Source organism: Mesoplodon mirus (assembly GCF_964341445.2).
Source record: "Mesoplodon mirus genome assembly, chromosome: 12".
NCBI lineage: Eukaryota > Metazoa > Chordata > Mammalia > Artiodactyla > Ziphiidae > Mesoplodon > Mesoplodon mirus.
The window spans coordinates 74643764-74662039 of record NC_138988.1 but is presented as its reverse complement, the minus strand read 5'-3'; the positions used below and the strand labels follow the sequence as shown (position 1 = coordinate 74662039).

General features: G+C 34.9%; 1 protein-coding gene across 5 annotated transcripts in view; it reads right to left on the bottom strand.

Annotated features, from left to right (window-relative positions):
- UBR2 (ubiquitin protein ligase E3 component n-recognin 2) overlaps positions 1 to 18276 on the bottom strand; it is a 117170-nt gene that overhangs the window by 53603 nt on the left and 45291 nt on the right. For 3 of the 5 annotated variants that reach the window (XR_014295456.1, XM_082637828.1, XM_082637830.1), the window contains exons 6-14: positions 17939 to 18077; positions 17149 to 17211; positions 12780 to 12900; positions 10884 to 10991; positions 9881 to 9969; positions 8683 to 8781; positions 3348 to 3511; positions 3159 to 3258; positions 1259 to 1387 (exon numbers count right to left, since the gene is read on the bottom strand). Coding sequence is in view for 4 of the 5 variants with exons in the window: in XM_082637828.1 (XP_082493954.1) it covers positions 1259 to 1387; positions 3159 to 3258; positions 3348 to 3511; positions 8683 to 8781; positions 9881 to 9969; positions 10884 to 10991; positions 12780 to 12900; positions 17149 to 17211; positions 17939 to 18077 (1012 nt within the window). In the remaining variant the exon portion in view is untranslated. Of the gene's footprint in view, positions 1 to 1258; positions 1388 to 3158; positions 3259 to 3347; positions 3512 to 8682; positions 8782 to 8851; positions 8951 to 9880; positions 9970 to 10883; positions 10992 to 12779; positions 12901 to 17148; positions 17212 to 17938; positions 18078 to 18276 lie in introns of all 5 variants that reach the window. The other 2 variants (XM_082637829.1, XM_082637831.1) reach the window with 1 other exon arrangement.

Sequence of the window (18276 nt, the reverse complement as noted above, 5' to 3'; positions counted from 1 at the left end):
ATGGTTTCCTTTGTCGTGCAAAAGATTTTAAGTTTAATTAGGTCCCATTTGTTTCTTTTTTGCTTTTGTTTCCTTTGCCTTAGGGGACAGATCCAAAAAAAAAATGTTGCTATGATTTATGTCAAAGAGTGTTCTGCCTATATTTTCTTCTAGAACCTTTATGGTTTTCAGTCTTACATTTAGGTCTTTAATCTGAGTTCATTTTTGTATACGGTGTGAGGAAATGTTCTAATTTCATTCTTTTACATGTAGCTGTCCAGTTTTCCCAGCACCACTTACTGAAGAGACCATTTTTTTTCCATTGCATATTCTTGTCTCCTTTGTCATGGATTAATTGACCATAATGTGTGGGTTTATTTCTGGGCTCTCTTCCTCTTTCCCGGTTGTCCAGTCTATTACCAAGCTGGCAATTTCATCTAAATTTCTCTCAAACCTGACCACTGATTATTTCCAGTAACTCAAAGGAAAGCCAACATGTCTCCACTGAACTCCCTGCTTCTACTCTTACCCTCTTCCATCCATTCTCCACACAGAGTAACTTTTAAAAACATGTAAATTGGATCATGTCACTTTTCTGCTTGGGAGTCTCGAATGGCGTCCCACTTTAATTAAAATAAAATTCAAACTTCTTTCCATGGCTTCCAAGGCCCTGCAAAGCCAGGCACCTGTTTACTTCTCTATTTTCAACCTCTGTTCTGACCAGAGCCTTCTCACAGCTCCTGGAACCATACTCGTTCTCATCAGAGAGCATGATGCAGCTGTCCCTCAGTCAGGAATATTCTTTACTCTTTGATCAGTTAACTCTGACACATAGTTCAGATCTCACAGAAGCCTTCTCTGACCTCCCAACTTACACAAGCTCTCATCTAGATTTTATAGCCAAAGGAAGGCCAAAATAATTTTAAGACATAGGACAAATGTACCAATAGTAAAATTTCATTTTTGGATAAATTTATAAACTTCTTTTTATATGCTCAAAATCTTGATGGGATTATATATATATATATATATATATAAAAGATAGTAACATAAAAGAAGAGAGAGTGTGGATTATATCCTCCTTTATCTAACTTCCAAGATTTTCAAAGGTTTCAGAATTTGAACTTTTACTGAATATACAAGTGAAAGCAGAAAATATGCTGTTTTATGAACATATCACCACTATCCTCTCCAAACTGCCTCAGATTTTACTTAGGAAATTGTTTATCTCTGTCTCTCCTCCATTTATCTCCTATCCCTGACCCCAGAAGAGACTCACATCTAAAGCACACCAGTCCTGCATCATTGAAATGACATGTGTTAATTTCATTTGTAGTGTGAAGGCTGCTTCCCACTCTGGTTCCATTTCAATATGCTGTCCTACTTGACGTGTAACTGGATCCATTCCCTTAAAAGGAATGAAAAGATTTTTAAACAAACTAAAATTACATCTGTTCTTTTACATTGAAACTTAAGAAATAATGCAGAAGAAATATTGATTACAAAAACATATAAAGTAAAAGTTCTAACAGGAAGTTTCAAGTAGTATGAGAAGTCCAACTTCTTAAATAACACGTTTATATAACATTCTCTAAAATTTTATAAATAAAAAATCCCAGTATAGAACAACTTATTTTAGAGGCAATCTTCTACATGTTTTAGACAATAAAATGTATATACTTCACTGCAACAATCCTTCAAATCCCTTTTTAGCTCTATCATCCATAGAAAAAACTGTCAGAAGAAACTTGACAGACCTTTAAAATGCTATTGAATTTATAAATATGTTTTATAATATACTAAAATAAAATTTTTATATTTATTTGTAATCTGTAACTAAAAGTTTTCATAGGGCTTCCCTGGTGGCGCAGTGGTTAAGAATCCACCTGCCAAGGCAGGGGACATGGGTTCGAGCCCTGATCTGGGAAGATCCCACGTGCTGTGGAGCAACAAAGCCCGTGCGCCACAACTACTGAGCCTGTCTTCCAGAGCCCGAGCTCTAGAGCCCGCAAGCCACGACTACTGAAGCCTGCGTGACTAGAGTCCGTGCTCTGCAACAAGAGAAGCCACCACAATGAGACGCCCGCGCGCCGCAACAAAGAGTAGCGCCCGCTCGCCACAACTAGAGAAAGCCCCCGCGCAGCAACGAAGACCCAATGCAGCCATAAATAAATAAATAAATAAAGTTTTCATAGCGACTGAAAGAAAGCAAAACAAGGAAAAGATAAACAGCTTTTAATACAAAAGAATATAACTTTTTTAGAAACTAGCCTAACTACCCTGGTGCACTGGAACTGATTAAAAATAATAGAAAATACAGGACACTTCAAGTATTCAAAATGACCAAGGTAGATACTCTTTCTATAGGTACAAGGAAAAAAATAGAAGTACTATAATAAAACACCCAGAAACCACCACCAACATGGGAACTAGAATATATCCTAAAAATGACAGGTTAACTTTGCTTATTCCTTTCTTAAGAAAGCCAGAAAGCTACTAAAGGAATCATAATGATATTCCTCAGGTTTTCTGAAGGAGAATTCCCTGGCAGTCCAGTGGTTAGGACTCTGTGCTCTCACTGCCAGATTTAATTCCTGGTTGGGGAACTAAAATCCCACAAGCCTCGAGGCATGGCCCCAAACAAGCAAACAAACAAAACCAAAACAACAAAAAACTGGTTAACTATACCAGTTTCTGCTTCTAGATTCTATTTTGTATACAGAAGTGTTTCCAAAAAGAAAATTAAATGGGGGGGGGGGAGAGTTCTATACTATATCATATAAATATGGTATCAATGAAAGAAAAATATGGAAATATTAAGAAGACAAACATTATAGTTTCCTAAATAACTAATTTGACAATACTTCCATGTAAGCATATTCAAAACAAAACCATCTGCAACCCCCAAGGAAAGAACATTAATGGTAACCAAAAGAATAACCAAATACAGAAGTACAGCAGATGTCAGAACCTCTGCTGGGATCTCATGCATTCTACACCTTTCTAAGAGTTTCCAATTAAGAGGAGCTTCTTGATCCAAATTGTAGCTATCCAAATTATTCTTTTAAAAATGTGCCCAGTATGAAAAAAATACACAGACAGAAAGGTATTTAGTTCAGCGAACCGAAAAAGGGAGAAAGTAAATGTTTCACTTTTGAAATGTGTCAGCTTATACATACCTGCATACATTTGAGTAATTCCAAAAAGGCATCAAATCCTTCTAGGAACTTCTGCCTCAGATCGTCTGACCATTCAGTTGGTTTGCTAATTAACACATACCTGAACAACACAAAAACAGCAATGGATATATGGACAAACAATGACCTTTTACAAGTTGCAACTGGTTCAATAATTAAGTGAAAACTTACTTAAGATCTAAAATAAGGCTCTGAACTCTCCTAAACTTGAAGGCTTGTAAAGCAGTATATCGTTCAAACTGAAACCTGCCCTGGGCATCTCGATGTCTCAAATGATCCATAAACGTCTTAATGATAATGGTCATTAGGTTTTCTTCTGTGATGAGCATCCGAGCCTAGGACAAAGTATATCAGAGTACATGGTAATAAAAAACTATTTACCATAAAGCTAAAAAAGAAAGTCACCAATGTTGGTTAGCTCTTTCAGTTTAGACCATTTTCAACACAACTATGTAATATCATAAATGCATTTTTGTGTATTTCTAAATAACAATTACTTACTCCAATTGCCACGTGTATGAAGCAACAATTATATCACGGAGAAAGATGCCAGAATGTAAGGAGACAGATCCAAGGCTCATTATTCAAAGACAATTCAGGGTGGGGGATCTGAACCAGGTTGCAAATTTTCCTTAACTGAGACATTTAGACACCTATAATGGTATGGTATAATTATTCTAGGATTCACAGGTTTATATCACAGATTCTGTAGAACTCAGTACGAAACCATTATTTCCTCTTAATCTTAGTTGAGATTTATTTTTTTGTTTTTCTTTCTATATACAGATATACATATTAATGTATTTTTGAATAAGTAAATACACTTAAATGATGCAAAAAACAGGTAAAAAGTTAAGTCTCCTAGCTCCCAAAGTCCCCCTTGCAAAGGCAATCTCTGTTAGCAGTTTTCTTGCATATACTTCCAGAGATGGTGTGTATATAATATATACGTGTATGCATATATACACACATATATACATTTATAGTACATGGATAACTTATTAAGTAGATATAAGTATGGGTATGTATAATGATCTCCCCCCCTGCCCAAAGGATAGCATATTATAAACACTGTTCTGCACTTGGTTTTTTCACTTGATATATTTTGGAGACTGTCCCATACCAGTTCATATAAATTCCCTCATTCTTTTAAATTATCCCCAGTACTCTTTTCTATCATACTTTATTAGCCAGGCCCTTACTGTGAGATATGTGGGTTTTTCCCAGTCTTATGCTATTTATCACAAAAGATACTGCAACAAATATCTACTATGTACAGTTGCAAGGATATTTATAGAATAATTTCCTAGAAGTGGAATTACTGGGTTAAGGTGTATATTTTGACTGATATCACCAAACCCCTCAAAGAAGACAAAACAATGCAGAAGTTAGATGTCTAAGAATATAGTAAAACTGTATTCTAATGTAGAGGTTAAGCTGTAAAGTCATCAGATAAGGAGAAAATCGATATAGTTAAACATACCTTTGAAAAACTCATAAATCATCATCCCATTGCCAGGACTTAGGCCCCAAAAAGCTCAAAAGTCAATAGGATTAATTTCTGTTAATTTTCCTAGACAGTGAAGACTAAGTTCAAGTTCGAAGGAGGGGAGGTGCTGACAAGTTAAGTAAAAGGATTTTCCTTCTTGTTTGCTATATTAGTCAATTTTGAGACAACTAAATGAGTATATGTGATTTCACTGACCTAAGAAAAAACTCTGGTCTCGGGGAAAAGCTTTTATTATTTCGCCATCAAGCATAATGTTTGCTTTGGGTTTTTACTTTTTGCTTTGTTTTCAGGTATTTTATCAGATTAAATAAATTCTTTCATTCCTATTTCATTTGCTATGAGGTATTTTTCGTTCGTTTTAAATCATGAATTCAGGAAAAGCATCTAATATGATCTTTTCTCTCCTTTTTGTCTGTTAATAAGTTGAATTACGCCAGTTGATTTTTTTTTTCAAATGGTATACTACTCTTGCGTTAAGGAAATAAAGCCAAACTTGGTTGTGATGTATTATCCTTTTTGTATATTGCTTGATTCAATCTGTGCAACCTCGTTTGTGAGAGAAATTAAATGGTAATTTTCTTTTCTTGTAATTTTTGGGTTCTGGTATCAAGATTACAGAGGACTTAATTAAATTGGCAAGTATATTCTCTTTCTCTGTTTTCTAGAAAAAGTTATATAAGACAGGTATTATTTTTTTCTTAAATATTTGGAAGAATTCCCCAGTATAGCCTTTGGGCCTGGGGACTTGTTTGTGAGAAGATTTTTATATTAATTAAAATTTTCTATTTCTTGTTTCTCTTCTAACAACCTGTGTTTTTTTCGTAGGAATTTGTTCATTTCATCCAAATTTCCAATTATATTGATTAATTTGATCCTAATATTGCCTATTTTCTATTTAAAATCTGTAAGATTTGTAGTTTTTTGTAGTCCTTTTTAAATAAAAATTTTTGTTTTTCTTACTAGACTTTCTAGAGATCTACCCCCATCCCTTTTTTTTCAAAGAAAAATCTTTTTTGTACATTTACTTTGTTTTATTAATTTCTGTTCTTTACTATTTCCCTTTTTCTACTTTCTTTAGACAAAAAAATATAAGTACTTGTATTACAATGGCCTTCAAGGTCTGGCACTAATCCACTCCCATGTTCCCCTTATCCCCAGACTCAATGACCTCATGGATCATTCTCCTCCTCACTCACTCTAGCAACACTGGCCTGTTCTGGGTTCTTTCTTCCAAAATGCCAAGTGCACATTCATCTCAGAACTTTGCACTTGCTGTTCCCTCTGCCTAGGAGGCTCTGTCACCAGTTAGTCACATCACTCACTCCCTCACGTCTCTGTTCAAACACCACTTCTCTGAGAGGCTTTTTGATAACCTTGTATAAAATATGACCCTTCCATTGTCACTCTCTAACCCCTTAACCCGCTTTCCTACTTTACAGCACTTCTCAACATCTGATTTATAATAAATATATAAATATGTAAATATTATATACATCTGTCTCTCCCCAACTGCACTATAAATCCCATGGGAACAGGGTCTTTTGTCTTGTTTACTGCTATATTTATCTCCAGAGCCCCAAACAGTGCCTAGTTAATAAAGGTGCTAAATAAATATGCTCTGAATAATGAATACATGTTATTTTTCTAGTGCTTCTAACTAAAGGAGTCAGACAAGAAACATAAAAGGTTGAAATATCAGAAAAAAACAAAAATTATTATTTGTAGATTACTAGAAATTCCAAGGAATCAACACAAAATATTAGATAAAATGTTAATAAGAAAACCAGACTGATACAAGATGGATATATAAAAATCAGTAGTTTTCTTTTTTTTTTTTTTGTGGTATGCGGGCCTCTCACTGTTTTGGCCTCTCCCGTTGCGGAGCACAGGCTCCGGACACGCAGGCTCAGCGGCCATGGCTCACAGGCCCAGCCGCTCCGTGGCATGTGGGATCTTCCTGGACCGGGGCATAAACCCGTGTCCCCTGCATCGGCAGGCGGACTCTCAACCACTGCGCCACCAGGGAAGCCCAAAAATCAGTAGTTTCCTTACATATTAGCCATAGTGAGATTAAAATGTGAATAATTCACAATAGTGTCAAAAATATAAAACATAAACACTTTTAGGACAAGTTATGTTCCTAGATGGGGATACGCAATATTGCAAAGATATCAGTTCTTCCCATATTATCTATAAATACAACATCTTTTCAGTCAAAAACCCTAATGTGGTTTCTGAAATTGACAAACTGATTTTAGTTCTTCTCTTAAAAAAAGCCTAAAATAATTAAGAATTTTTTTGAAAAGAATAATGAAAGAAGATTTAGCTCTATAAAATATCAAAATGGAATAGTAAGCTAATATTATTAAAACTTGGTACTGGCATGGAAATGGACAAAAGGATCAATTGAGGAGAGAAACAGATTTGAATACACATGGGATTGTCTCAGAGGCTTCTCAAACTCATCCCTGACTAAACTGAAAGCAACACTTTCCCTTTTTATAAGTTCTACTCATTCTCCACTTGGTTACAAAAGTCAGAAACCCAGCAATCACCTTTATATTTTCCCCTCAAACCCAACAACCAATCATTCACCAAACCTAATATTCCTCAAACCCAACATGTGGCCCGTCAGTAGATTTCACTACTTACATATCTCTCACAACGTCTGTACCCGCTGCCACAATCCCCACAGGTTTCCCACATCCACTACTGCTCCTGCAAATTTGTTCTCCAAATTACAAGAAGCATCATCTTTTAAAAATCACAAATGTGATGATATAAGTGCCACCTAAAACTCTTCAGTGCCTTCCAATGTTCTTAAGAGAAAAACCAAAGTCCTTAATTTGGCGCAAAATATCTCATTAGTGGCTAAATAGACTTCAGACAGCTTCAACTGTCCTAGAATATACCCTTGAACATAAAAATAATCTGGGGAAAAAACAGTCATTAAAAAAAGAATCTGGAACATAACACCTTGTTAATAAAATAACTGTAGAATACTCTTAACTCCATACAATTAGGCCCTTGCCTATGTTTCTGGTCTCATTTAACTCCGTGTTCAAGGATCTTCGACCATACTTCTTCCCTTCTCTTCCCTTCCCTACTTCAAGATTTTCTCAAGTGTTGGTTCCTATGCATGATTTCTCTTCACGCTCCTGCATAAAGTTACCTTCCCTACAGAATCCTCTTCTGAACTGTGGGAAAAGGTCAGATCTCTCCTACTCTATCAAAACAACAGAATTCTTCAGTTTTTATTATAATTTTAGTTACCATTTATGTGAGTCTTTCCCTCCCTACTGTAAGTTCCATGAGGGCAAGGCCCATGTCTGTTCACTGTTCATTCCCAAAAACCTAGAATTGTGCCAATAAATAATAGGTGCTCAGTAAATTTTTTTAATGAATTAAATATTAATAAATTATTCAACAGAACTAAAACATAGTGATGCCTCCTGGAACAACTAGTGAAACTTAGTACAAGATCACCCAATCATCATGATTCAACTGCCTTAGTTACCCTTTCCCTTAGCAGGGAAAAGGAGGCTTCTTAGAATGTGAGATTATACACAATATGCTGTTTCTTCTTTTTTTGGCCGCGCCATGCAGCTTGCAGGATTTTAGTTCCCCGACCAGGGACTGAACTTGCAGGCAGTGAAAGCACTGAGTCCTCACCATTGGACGGCCAGGGAATTCCCACAATATGCTGTTTCTAATGGATAAATTTGTTAAACTAATGAGTTTGATTTTAACTCATCAGTTCAAAACCTCGGGGAAGTACTATGAGAAAGTACAGATTAAGTTCAAATGACTTTCCCCTCCAGATTACACATTCAAAGATACATGTTCTAGTATGACTGAAGGCATCTGAAGTCTGATCACCCATTAATAAAATATTTTTCTATTCAGGAATATACAGATCTCAGTTCTCTATTATTTTAAGGCTTTACTTCTTCTAATGGAAAACAAGAAAATTCTTCTTAGTCTTTTAGTACTTACAAGTGAAGGGACTGTGAAAATCTGAACCGAGAGGTCTGCGATTGAAAACTCTCTGTCGTGGTCATCTGTCACATAATCACTCTGCAAACGCTCATAGTTCTATTAAGAAGGCAAAAAAAGGCAAGGAGTGCCAACTATCAGTTACAAAGAAAAGGCAAGCACTACTCACCAGAGTAGGTGCGGTGAAGAACTGGACAGACAGAGCAGTCACGGACACTGCTCGCTCGTGATCATCCTCCATAAAATCTCTCTGCAACTGCTGGTAATTCTAAACAACAAGGGGGAGATTCACCTCTAATCCACAATGACCAATGTTTAAGGATTATAATGAAAAATCAGTGCTGGAGGAGTCAATAAGATATTCTATGAGAATGATAACTGGAATGTACCAACTAAACTCTGTGTAAATATCGATTCACTATACAATCTTCTTTAGCACAATGGCAATTTGTGAGCTCAAATAGGAGTAACAGCTACTAAAATCCTGGGACGTCACTGTACATGGGTGGAGCCAAATCACAGCAGCTTTACATTGTCTCTGATTAAACCAGACTTTCATTACTTCTGGATGCCTGTCAGAGTCACCTGATGGCTCTTTCAAAGTATACATGCTTGGGCCCCATTCTTGGTGAATCTGCTTCAGTAGGTTTGAGAATGGAATGCAAACACATGCATTTTGAAAGAGCTCCCCAAATGATTCTTGTATGTTTCCTTTGTTAATAACCCCTAATTCAGGTGAATAAAAAACCAAGCAGTTAGCTTAATCGCATGCTGCTGAAAGGGAGAAGAACATAATTCAATAATATCAACAACCTAGAGTTATGATTCTTAAATCACATCCAAATATACAGGTCGTTTCAACTAAAATTATCTTTTCTTACACAAAATTTAATAGGAATAACATAATTCAGTGACATAGGTTTAAAGTCTTCATTTATCATTTCACATCATACACACTACAGAGGTGGATATTCACATTATCATGGCAGATGATAAACAAGAAAAACCTCACTGCTAGAATTTTATTCTATTGATGAAAGATAAAAAGATCATTTATGAAGTTTCTTAGAATTTAAAATCAATGCACTGACATACTACTATCAGCTGTTAATTTTACAAACACTGGATATAATCATGGACTACAGTTACTCTGTATATAACCTGTTTTGTTAATCTTTAAAAGTGAGAAACTACTTACCTTTGCAAATCGAACAGCAAACAGTTTCTTGTATTTCAAATCCATAAGTAGACTGCTCATGAACAACTGATGATACACACTCCTAGCACCTTTCACAAAAAGAGCAGATGTAAGATAAGGATGTATCAAACAAGCCAAAAATTACATTTCCAAAGTTTTCATATGATCAACTGTATTTTTTTTTTTTAATATTTTCTTTTTGTTTGACAGTTTTGCTTTATTTATTTATTTATTTATGGCTGTGTTGGGTCTTCGTTTCTGTGCGAGGGCTTTCTCTAGTTGTGGCAAGCGGGGGCCACTCTTCATCGCGGTGCGCGGGCCTCTCACTGTCGTGGCCTGTCTTGTTGCGGAGCACAGGCTCCAGACGCGCAGGCTCAGTAGCCGTGGCTCACAGGCCCAGTTGCTCTGCGGCATGTGGGATCTTCCCGGACCAGGGCTCAAACCCGTGTCCCCTGCATTGGCAGGCAGACTCTCAACCACTGCGCCACCAGGGAAGCCCGATCAACTGTATTTTAAGTGTCAAGAGCAACACTCTACATGTGTTCCTTTTTTTTTTTTTTTTTTTTTTCTTTTTGCGGTATGCGGGCCTCTCACTGTTGTGGCCTCTCCCGTTGCGGAGCACAGGCTCCGGACGCGCAGGCCCAGCGGCCATGGCTCACGGGCCCAGCCGCTCCGCGGCATATGGGATCCTCCCAGACCGGGGCACGAACCCGCATCCCCTGCATCGGCAGGCGGACTCTCAACCACTGAGCCACCAGGGAGGCCCTCTACATGTGTTCCTTAATCAGTTTTTCTAAATATATTTTTCAAACAAAACATAAAGGTGATTTAATTTGGATCATGGATCCCCAAATCTGTTTTTTCCCCAAAGAATAAGACTGCATGTGTTAATTCTAAAAACCATAAATATATTTATTAGATACCCCCCCAAATGAAAAAGAAACTAACATCCCAATTACTTGTGTAAGTTCCCCTATACCTTAAAAGTAGTTAAGATACATACCTTTCCACAATTTGGAATCACTAAGCATCAACCTATCCACTAGAGAAGAGTTTTCACCATTTGGCCCTTCTTGTAAACCAACTTGACATAAAATTCGGCGAAGACCATCTTAAAACAAGAAAAAAGGTAGTCAAGAAACAGTAAGTTCAAATATTAAAATAAAATGACATATTAGTAGAAATTTTCAAATGGATCTACTATAGAGTCTTACTTTTTTTTAAACTAAAGGTCAAATTTATTCAGAAAAAGTAAACATATTAACTATTTTATTAACATGTTCACAAAATGGAGAAAAATTCCAAATCTTGCATTATACACCAACTCTTATTCCAGAATACCAAAATACATGTGTATCAGAACAGCAATGACCTCTTATGCTGTAAAGAATTTAAATAAACAACAAAGAACCCAAAAGCCACTGAAATAAACATGGTTCTTTAAGCATCTATGCTAATTAAACCAGGTTACAGTAAAATTGTTACATATCCCATGGTAACTGAAGATAGGTATAATATAAAATTGTGCTACCATTTAAAAGAAAGAATACCTCTGTACTTTAATATATACCAGTCCATTTTATTAATGTTATGTAAAATCTTCTTCATTAAACAAAAATACACTATGTACTTATGTACACCTACTATATGAGGGGTTTTGGCAAATTCCCTTATATTCTAAATGCTAAACTTAAAAACTATATATAAGCATTAATAAAACCAGAACTTTAATACCTTCTAGTTGCATATTTTATATTTAAAATCACTGTTTTTAAGTCTTCTACAAGCATGCAAAATAATCCGAAAAAAACCCTAAAAAAATAGAGTAACTTTAAAATTTAATTTTAAGAGTCACCAAATAGAAATTGTTTACAAGGCTAAAGAGAAAACTTTATATACGAATTAAATAATAGATGATAAGGTCTTTAAATTGTTGACGGTAAATACATTTTCTCAAAGAAAATTTTCAGCAGAAAACTGCTTCCATGATACTATTCATTAATGCTGTAGCACAGTACTTGGCATATAGATATCCAATGGAAAACACCAAAGCCAAAAAAAAGAAAAAAAGATGAGAGAAATAATTGGAAAGACATTTAGATTAAACAAACACGTTCTCCTAAATTTCCACACCTCCATATTTTCACCTGTCAATTCACAGTGTGGCAATACTCTTTCTAGTAGCCTTTTAATACAAATGTTTTAGAAATTTTCTTTATAGCAAACATTGGAATGTCATTTATTCAAACCACCTCTCTTGCCTGAAGAACAGTATGACAGCTTAGATCGATTCCTAGTTTACTCTTCAGTGTTACACAACAAACTTGTATTTTTGGCATTGGACGTGAAGGTTCTAATTCTGTTTATCACTACTTTTAAAAGATTATCTAATTTGTAGACTGTGGAAAAACAAAAACTCAAATACACAGTAACTTCAAATTTGCAAATTTTCAGGGTTGCAAATTATTAGTAACCATAAGTCGTAGAAGTCAAAACAAAGACATCCTTTAAACAGTTAATCATTTAGGTTTTATATACAGTAGCATTATGCAGCTTGCTTTGTGGAAGAGAATTCCACAGGATATGCCATTAAGAAATAGGTTCTTTTATCAAGTTGGTAAGATTTAGGTTTCATTAGCATATTATAGTCATTTACAATTGTTTAACCCACCGTTTCCTGCATTTATTTGAACACAGACTCCTCTGTATGCATATAAAAAGATCCCGTGGATCAAAAGTAGGAAACAGATTTTTTTCTATGTATAAAAATATTATGAGATGGTATTTTAAAACATGAAACTAAAGCAAAAAAACGATTCCACTTGCTATTTTTTCCAAAACAGTTTTGCAAAGGCATATGAGCTCATTTTTAAGTCAATTAGCACAAGTATGAACCTACCTGAATATCCAATAATACTTCCCAGCCAAGACAAAAGTTTCAAACCAAAATTCTGATGTGCGACAATAGACGAATGCATAACTTGAACTTTGAGTGGCTTTGTCTGTCTACTGGTATTTCTCTTAAAAAGAAATGGCAGGATGAAAAAACAAACTTAAAAAGGCTATTTTAGAGAAAGAAGTTAATATTTTTATTTAATATAGCTACACTCTCATTATAGGGGAGTTTTTCATGTATGTGTGTAAGAAAAATACCATGTGGCTTGCTTTACTCGTATTCTAATTTTCTAGAAGGAATCTTAGGATTCTTATAAAAAAGTAAGAAGTTACAGCTTTAAGTAACCTGAATTTTTGGTCTTATATTTGAAAATCTGCCCCACCAATTATAAATTATTTAAATGCTTAAATTGGCTTTATGTCTTTAAACTAATTTTTTAATGTAATTACACACTAATTTAAATAATTTACTTCATTGCACAAATGTGATGTTATCAATACTTTAAAAAAATTGTAGTAAATACACACAAAACTTTCCAACTTAACCATTTTTAAGTGTGCAGTTCTGTAAAGCACACATTGTTGTATAACCAGTCTCCAGAACTCTCTGTCTTGCGAAACTAAAACTCTGTACCCATCAAACACTCCAGGTACCTCATACAAGCAGAATCATACATTATTTATAATATCTTTTTGTGACTAGCTTATTTCACTTAGCATAATGTCCTCAAGGTTCATCCACACTGTAGCATGTATCAGAATTTTCTTCCTTTTTAAGGCTGAATAATATTCTATTGTATGTGTATAGACTTTGTTTATCCATTCATCCATTGATAGACACTAAAGTTGCTTCTACCTTTTGTCTACTGTGAATAATGTTGTTATGAACATGAGACCCTGCTTTCAATTCTTTTGTGTATATACCCAGAAGCAAGACTGCTGGATCATATGGCAATTCTATTTTTAATTCTTAGAGGAACCACCATACTGTTTTCCATAGTGGTCGCACCATTTTACATTCCCACCAATAGTGAACGAGGGTTCCAATTTTTCCATATCCTTGCCAATACCTGTGATTTTCTGTTACTGTTTTGTTGTTGTTGTTTGTTTTTAATAGCCATCCTAATGGATATGAGGTGGTATCTTACCGTGGTTTTTACTTGCATTCCCCTAGTGATTAGTAATACTGAGCATGTTTTCCTGTGCTTTGGCAATCTGCATACCATCTTTGGATAAATGTCTATTTAAGTCTATCAAAACTTTTAATTTAACATGTTTTCCCCCCTTTTCCTTTTTTGCTTGGATCATCTTTCTACCCACCAGTTCATCCCATCTCCATAACCCACATTAACACAGTACACCTTTGCATACTTTATCCATCTATATGTATTATATATGTACACATTTATAAAGGCTTTTGATTTACAAAAAATGGGATACTACACATATTCTGTCGCATCTTTGTGTTAACAGTTTTTTGTTGTTGTTGTTAATGACTCAATAATATTCTGTGGTGTGGATTTATTTAGACATTCTTTAGAGAAGGGCATTCAGAGTCTCTGTTTTCAGTCTTCTATGACTACAAAAAAACGTAGTACTGAACATCTCTGTACACATACTAACTGGTGCTTATATTTTTACAGGATAAATTCCTAGGAGAGATAATAGAAGCCTACTAGATTGTTTTCCAATTACGTGGTAGCAATTTATTTTTACACGAGTATTTCTGTTCTCTGCATCTCTGCCAGCAAGGTACTTTATCACTCTAATTTCTCCATCTTGTTGGGTATGAAATCTCTGTCACTTCACTAAACTAGGGAGTTTGAGTCTCTTTTTACATATATTTACCACCTAGATCTTCTCTGTTGTGATTGTCTTTTCATACCCTATGTCCATTTTTCTATTTTGTTGTTTGCTCCTTACTTGATAATCTATGAGTGCTCTGTTTATTATAAACATTAAAGTCTACCCTTTGAATTAGAAATAATTTTTCTAAATCTACTGTCTACTGACATTCTTTATAATATTTTGCTATGCAAATTTTTTATGTAGCCAAAAATAAGTTCTTTTCTAACTCCTGGGGTTCTAGTCTTGGTTAAGAAGCTCTCCTCCTCCCTTAGAATGTACTTGTTTCCTAGATTTTCCTCATATTAGTATCTATTTCTGGACTTTCTATTCTATATTATGCATATAGTATATCTGTGCAGACACTACCAGAGATTACAAGTACTGATTTTTTAGGGAAAAACTGAAATAACACTATGAAGCAACAAATGTAAAGGGAAAAAAAACACCTTCTCCTTTACCTGGATTCATCTACTGTAAACATTCTATTCCAACTGCTTTATCATTTGCACATTATCTTTCTTTCTCCACACACACACAAGCATTAAAAAAAAAAAAAAACCCACTGAAGGTTAAGTTACATGCATAATGTCCCCTTATCCCTAAAAACTTCAGTATACATTTCCTAAGAATGGGAATGTTCTTTTTATACAACCACAGTATAGTTTCTGAGGTATTATTAAATTGAGTATGTCCAGTTATCAATAAAGAATTTCTTAAATAAGACACAAACTCATGAAGAGAAAAATGTATTTTGCTACATTAAAATTAAAGCTTTTGCTCAAGGAGAAGCATCACAAATAAGCTTAAAATAAGTCACATATTAGGAAAAGATATTGCAACAAAAGATCAGGATTCAGATTATGTAAAGAGCCCCTACAAATGAGTAAGAAAAAGACAAATAACCTAATAACAAAAAAATGGGTAAAGGGTATGAACAAGAAATTCACAGAAAACTTAAATGACCAATACAATAAATATGAAATAAGATACTCAGTAATCAAGGCAGTGCAAATTTAACTGATGAGATGCCATTCATACACATCAGGCTGGCAAAATTAAAAAAATTTGACAATATATAGTTTTGACAAAGCGGTAGAGATACGGGAACTCTACTTCAATGCTGGTTGGAATGTATATTGGTACCACCATTTTGGAGATTAACTTGGCAAAATCTAGTATAGCTGAAAATGCTCAAAAGCTAACAGCTCACACATTCCATTGCTTGGTATATACCCTAGAGAAACTTTTGCTTCTATGCAACAAGAGGACAAAAAAATGACCACAGCAGGACTGATAGTTATAGAAAAAAATTGGAAATATCCTAATTGTCCATCAACTGGAAAATGGAAAAATTTTGGTATAGTCATCAATGGAATACTTACAGATACATGTATCAACACAGATAAATCTAGAAACAACACTGGAATGAAAAGGCAAATTGCAATATAATATATTCAGTATGAATCTTGTTATATAATGTTTAAAGATTTCCAAATCAATACATATAATATGGATGGATATTTAACAGATGAAATATAAAGGCATGTATGAAAACGAAAGATAAATTAATGAAAGTAGTTATTTCTAGGGAAGGAGGAAGGGGAATGGGATTTAGAAGGGATAATACAAGGGCCTCTATACTATTTTATTTATTTAAAATATGTATGAAGAAAATAAGGTATAATGTAGCACACAGGCATTTACTGTTACCTCTATTTTCATCTGTATATTTAAAATATTTCACAATATATAAAATTATATTTTAAAAGGACATTTACATAAAATGCAGTTACATGGAATAGTTAAAAATAATAAATTATAACTTTAAAAAATAAATCTAAATGTGGGGAATAGTTTTCTTTCAGATAAATTATACACTAAATGTTATTAGGATATGCAGCATACCTTGCTATTAGGTACCAAGAAACAACTTCCCTTGAATTCTAATCTTGGTGCTAAAGGCCAGTTTAATTCCTAAAAAGTAATGTGAAACCCTATCAAAAACAAAACAGAAAGCAAAAATCTTTCTAAGATGTCTCTGATAAAAAAATAAGAAGACAGAAATATATACATATATATCTCATCTAAACATTCATTTTCTGTATCAATCTTACATAGCTTAAAAAAAAACTAGATAAAGCAATAAGCAATGCTCAAGTAACATATTTAAACATGATTTTTTTTTTTTTTTTTTTTTTTTTGCGGTACGCGGGTCTCTCACTGTTGTGGCCTCTCCCGTTGCGGAGCACAGGCTCTGGACGTGCAGGCTCAGCGGCCATGGCTCAGGGGCCTAGCCGCTCCGCGGCATGTGGGATCTTCCCGGACCGGGGCAGGAACCCATGTCCCCTGCATCGGCAGGTGGACTCTCAACCACTGCGCCACCAGGGAAGCCCCTAAACATGATTTTTGATTGATGTGGCTTTACATTCAGGAAGGCAGAAAAATGTGTTCATATACACCAAAATGTGGGACTAGTTTTATACTAATAAAAAATAAGAGTGTAGACATATTTTTAAATTACTTACCACAATTACTGATTTTGCTTGTTCACAATACTGGAAGTCTCCATATCGAACAGACCTACGTCCCTGTAAATAAAGATATTTGAAATTAACTTGTAAAAATATTTATATTCAGTATTAATAACTTTTGAAACAGTAAACAAATAAACACAGTGTTATCTGAGCACATAACAACTCTGGTCAATTTTTTTTTTTTTTTTTGCGGTATGAGGGCCTCTCACTGTTGTGGCCTCTCTGGTTGCAGAGCACAGGCTCCGGACACGCAGGCTCAGCGGCCATGGCTCACGGGCCCAGCCGCTCCGTGGCATGTGGGATCTTCCTGGACCAGGGCACGAACCCGTGTCCCCTGCATTGGCAGGCGGACTCTCAACCACTGCGCCACCAGGGAAGCCCTGGTCAATTTTTAATATCTACAATGTTTATTCTATTCATTAAGTTAAAAATTAAAATATTTTCCTTCAAAGCTATCGTAACATTTTTCAAGCCATTAATAAGTTCAAGTTGTTATCCTTGAACAACACAACATTTATTCTTCTAGGCTGCTATAATTTCTATTTTCATAACTGAATATTTCTAACCACTGTGTAGGATGAGAGCAACTGTATCTATGCTTCCTCCTAAACTTTCTGACAATAGCTTACAGTTATACCCAATATATATTTGGGTCAATATTCATATGAAATTAAAGAAAAATAGCCTAAACATATATACCTCTAACTCAATTTTCTAGGATAACTTATCTGTACTAAAAGTTTAATTTATTATGTGACATCAATATAATGAAATTACTTACATCTCGATCTACTGTAGTTGCAAAGCCAATGGCTTCTTTTTGTGTACAGTTAACAGCTTTCTGAAGAGTATAAATAACTTGTTCATAGGTATGAACCTCATCATTAAACAGCATGCAATAGTAGGTGTCACTCTTCTCTCTGTGGGATAAAACATTAATTATATATTATCTATTTGCATATCACCTTGCTCCAGGATGATTAATTAAGAGCACACTTTGTTCTAGGGAACATGCTAGGTACTAGGCACATACCTGTAATGAAGCCATCTGTGGTCCCCACACTCTATGACACTACCGGCTGGTGGGAAAGATAGATACTATACATATAATCTATGTGA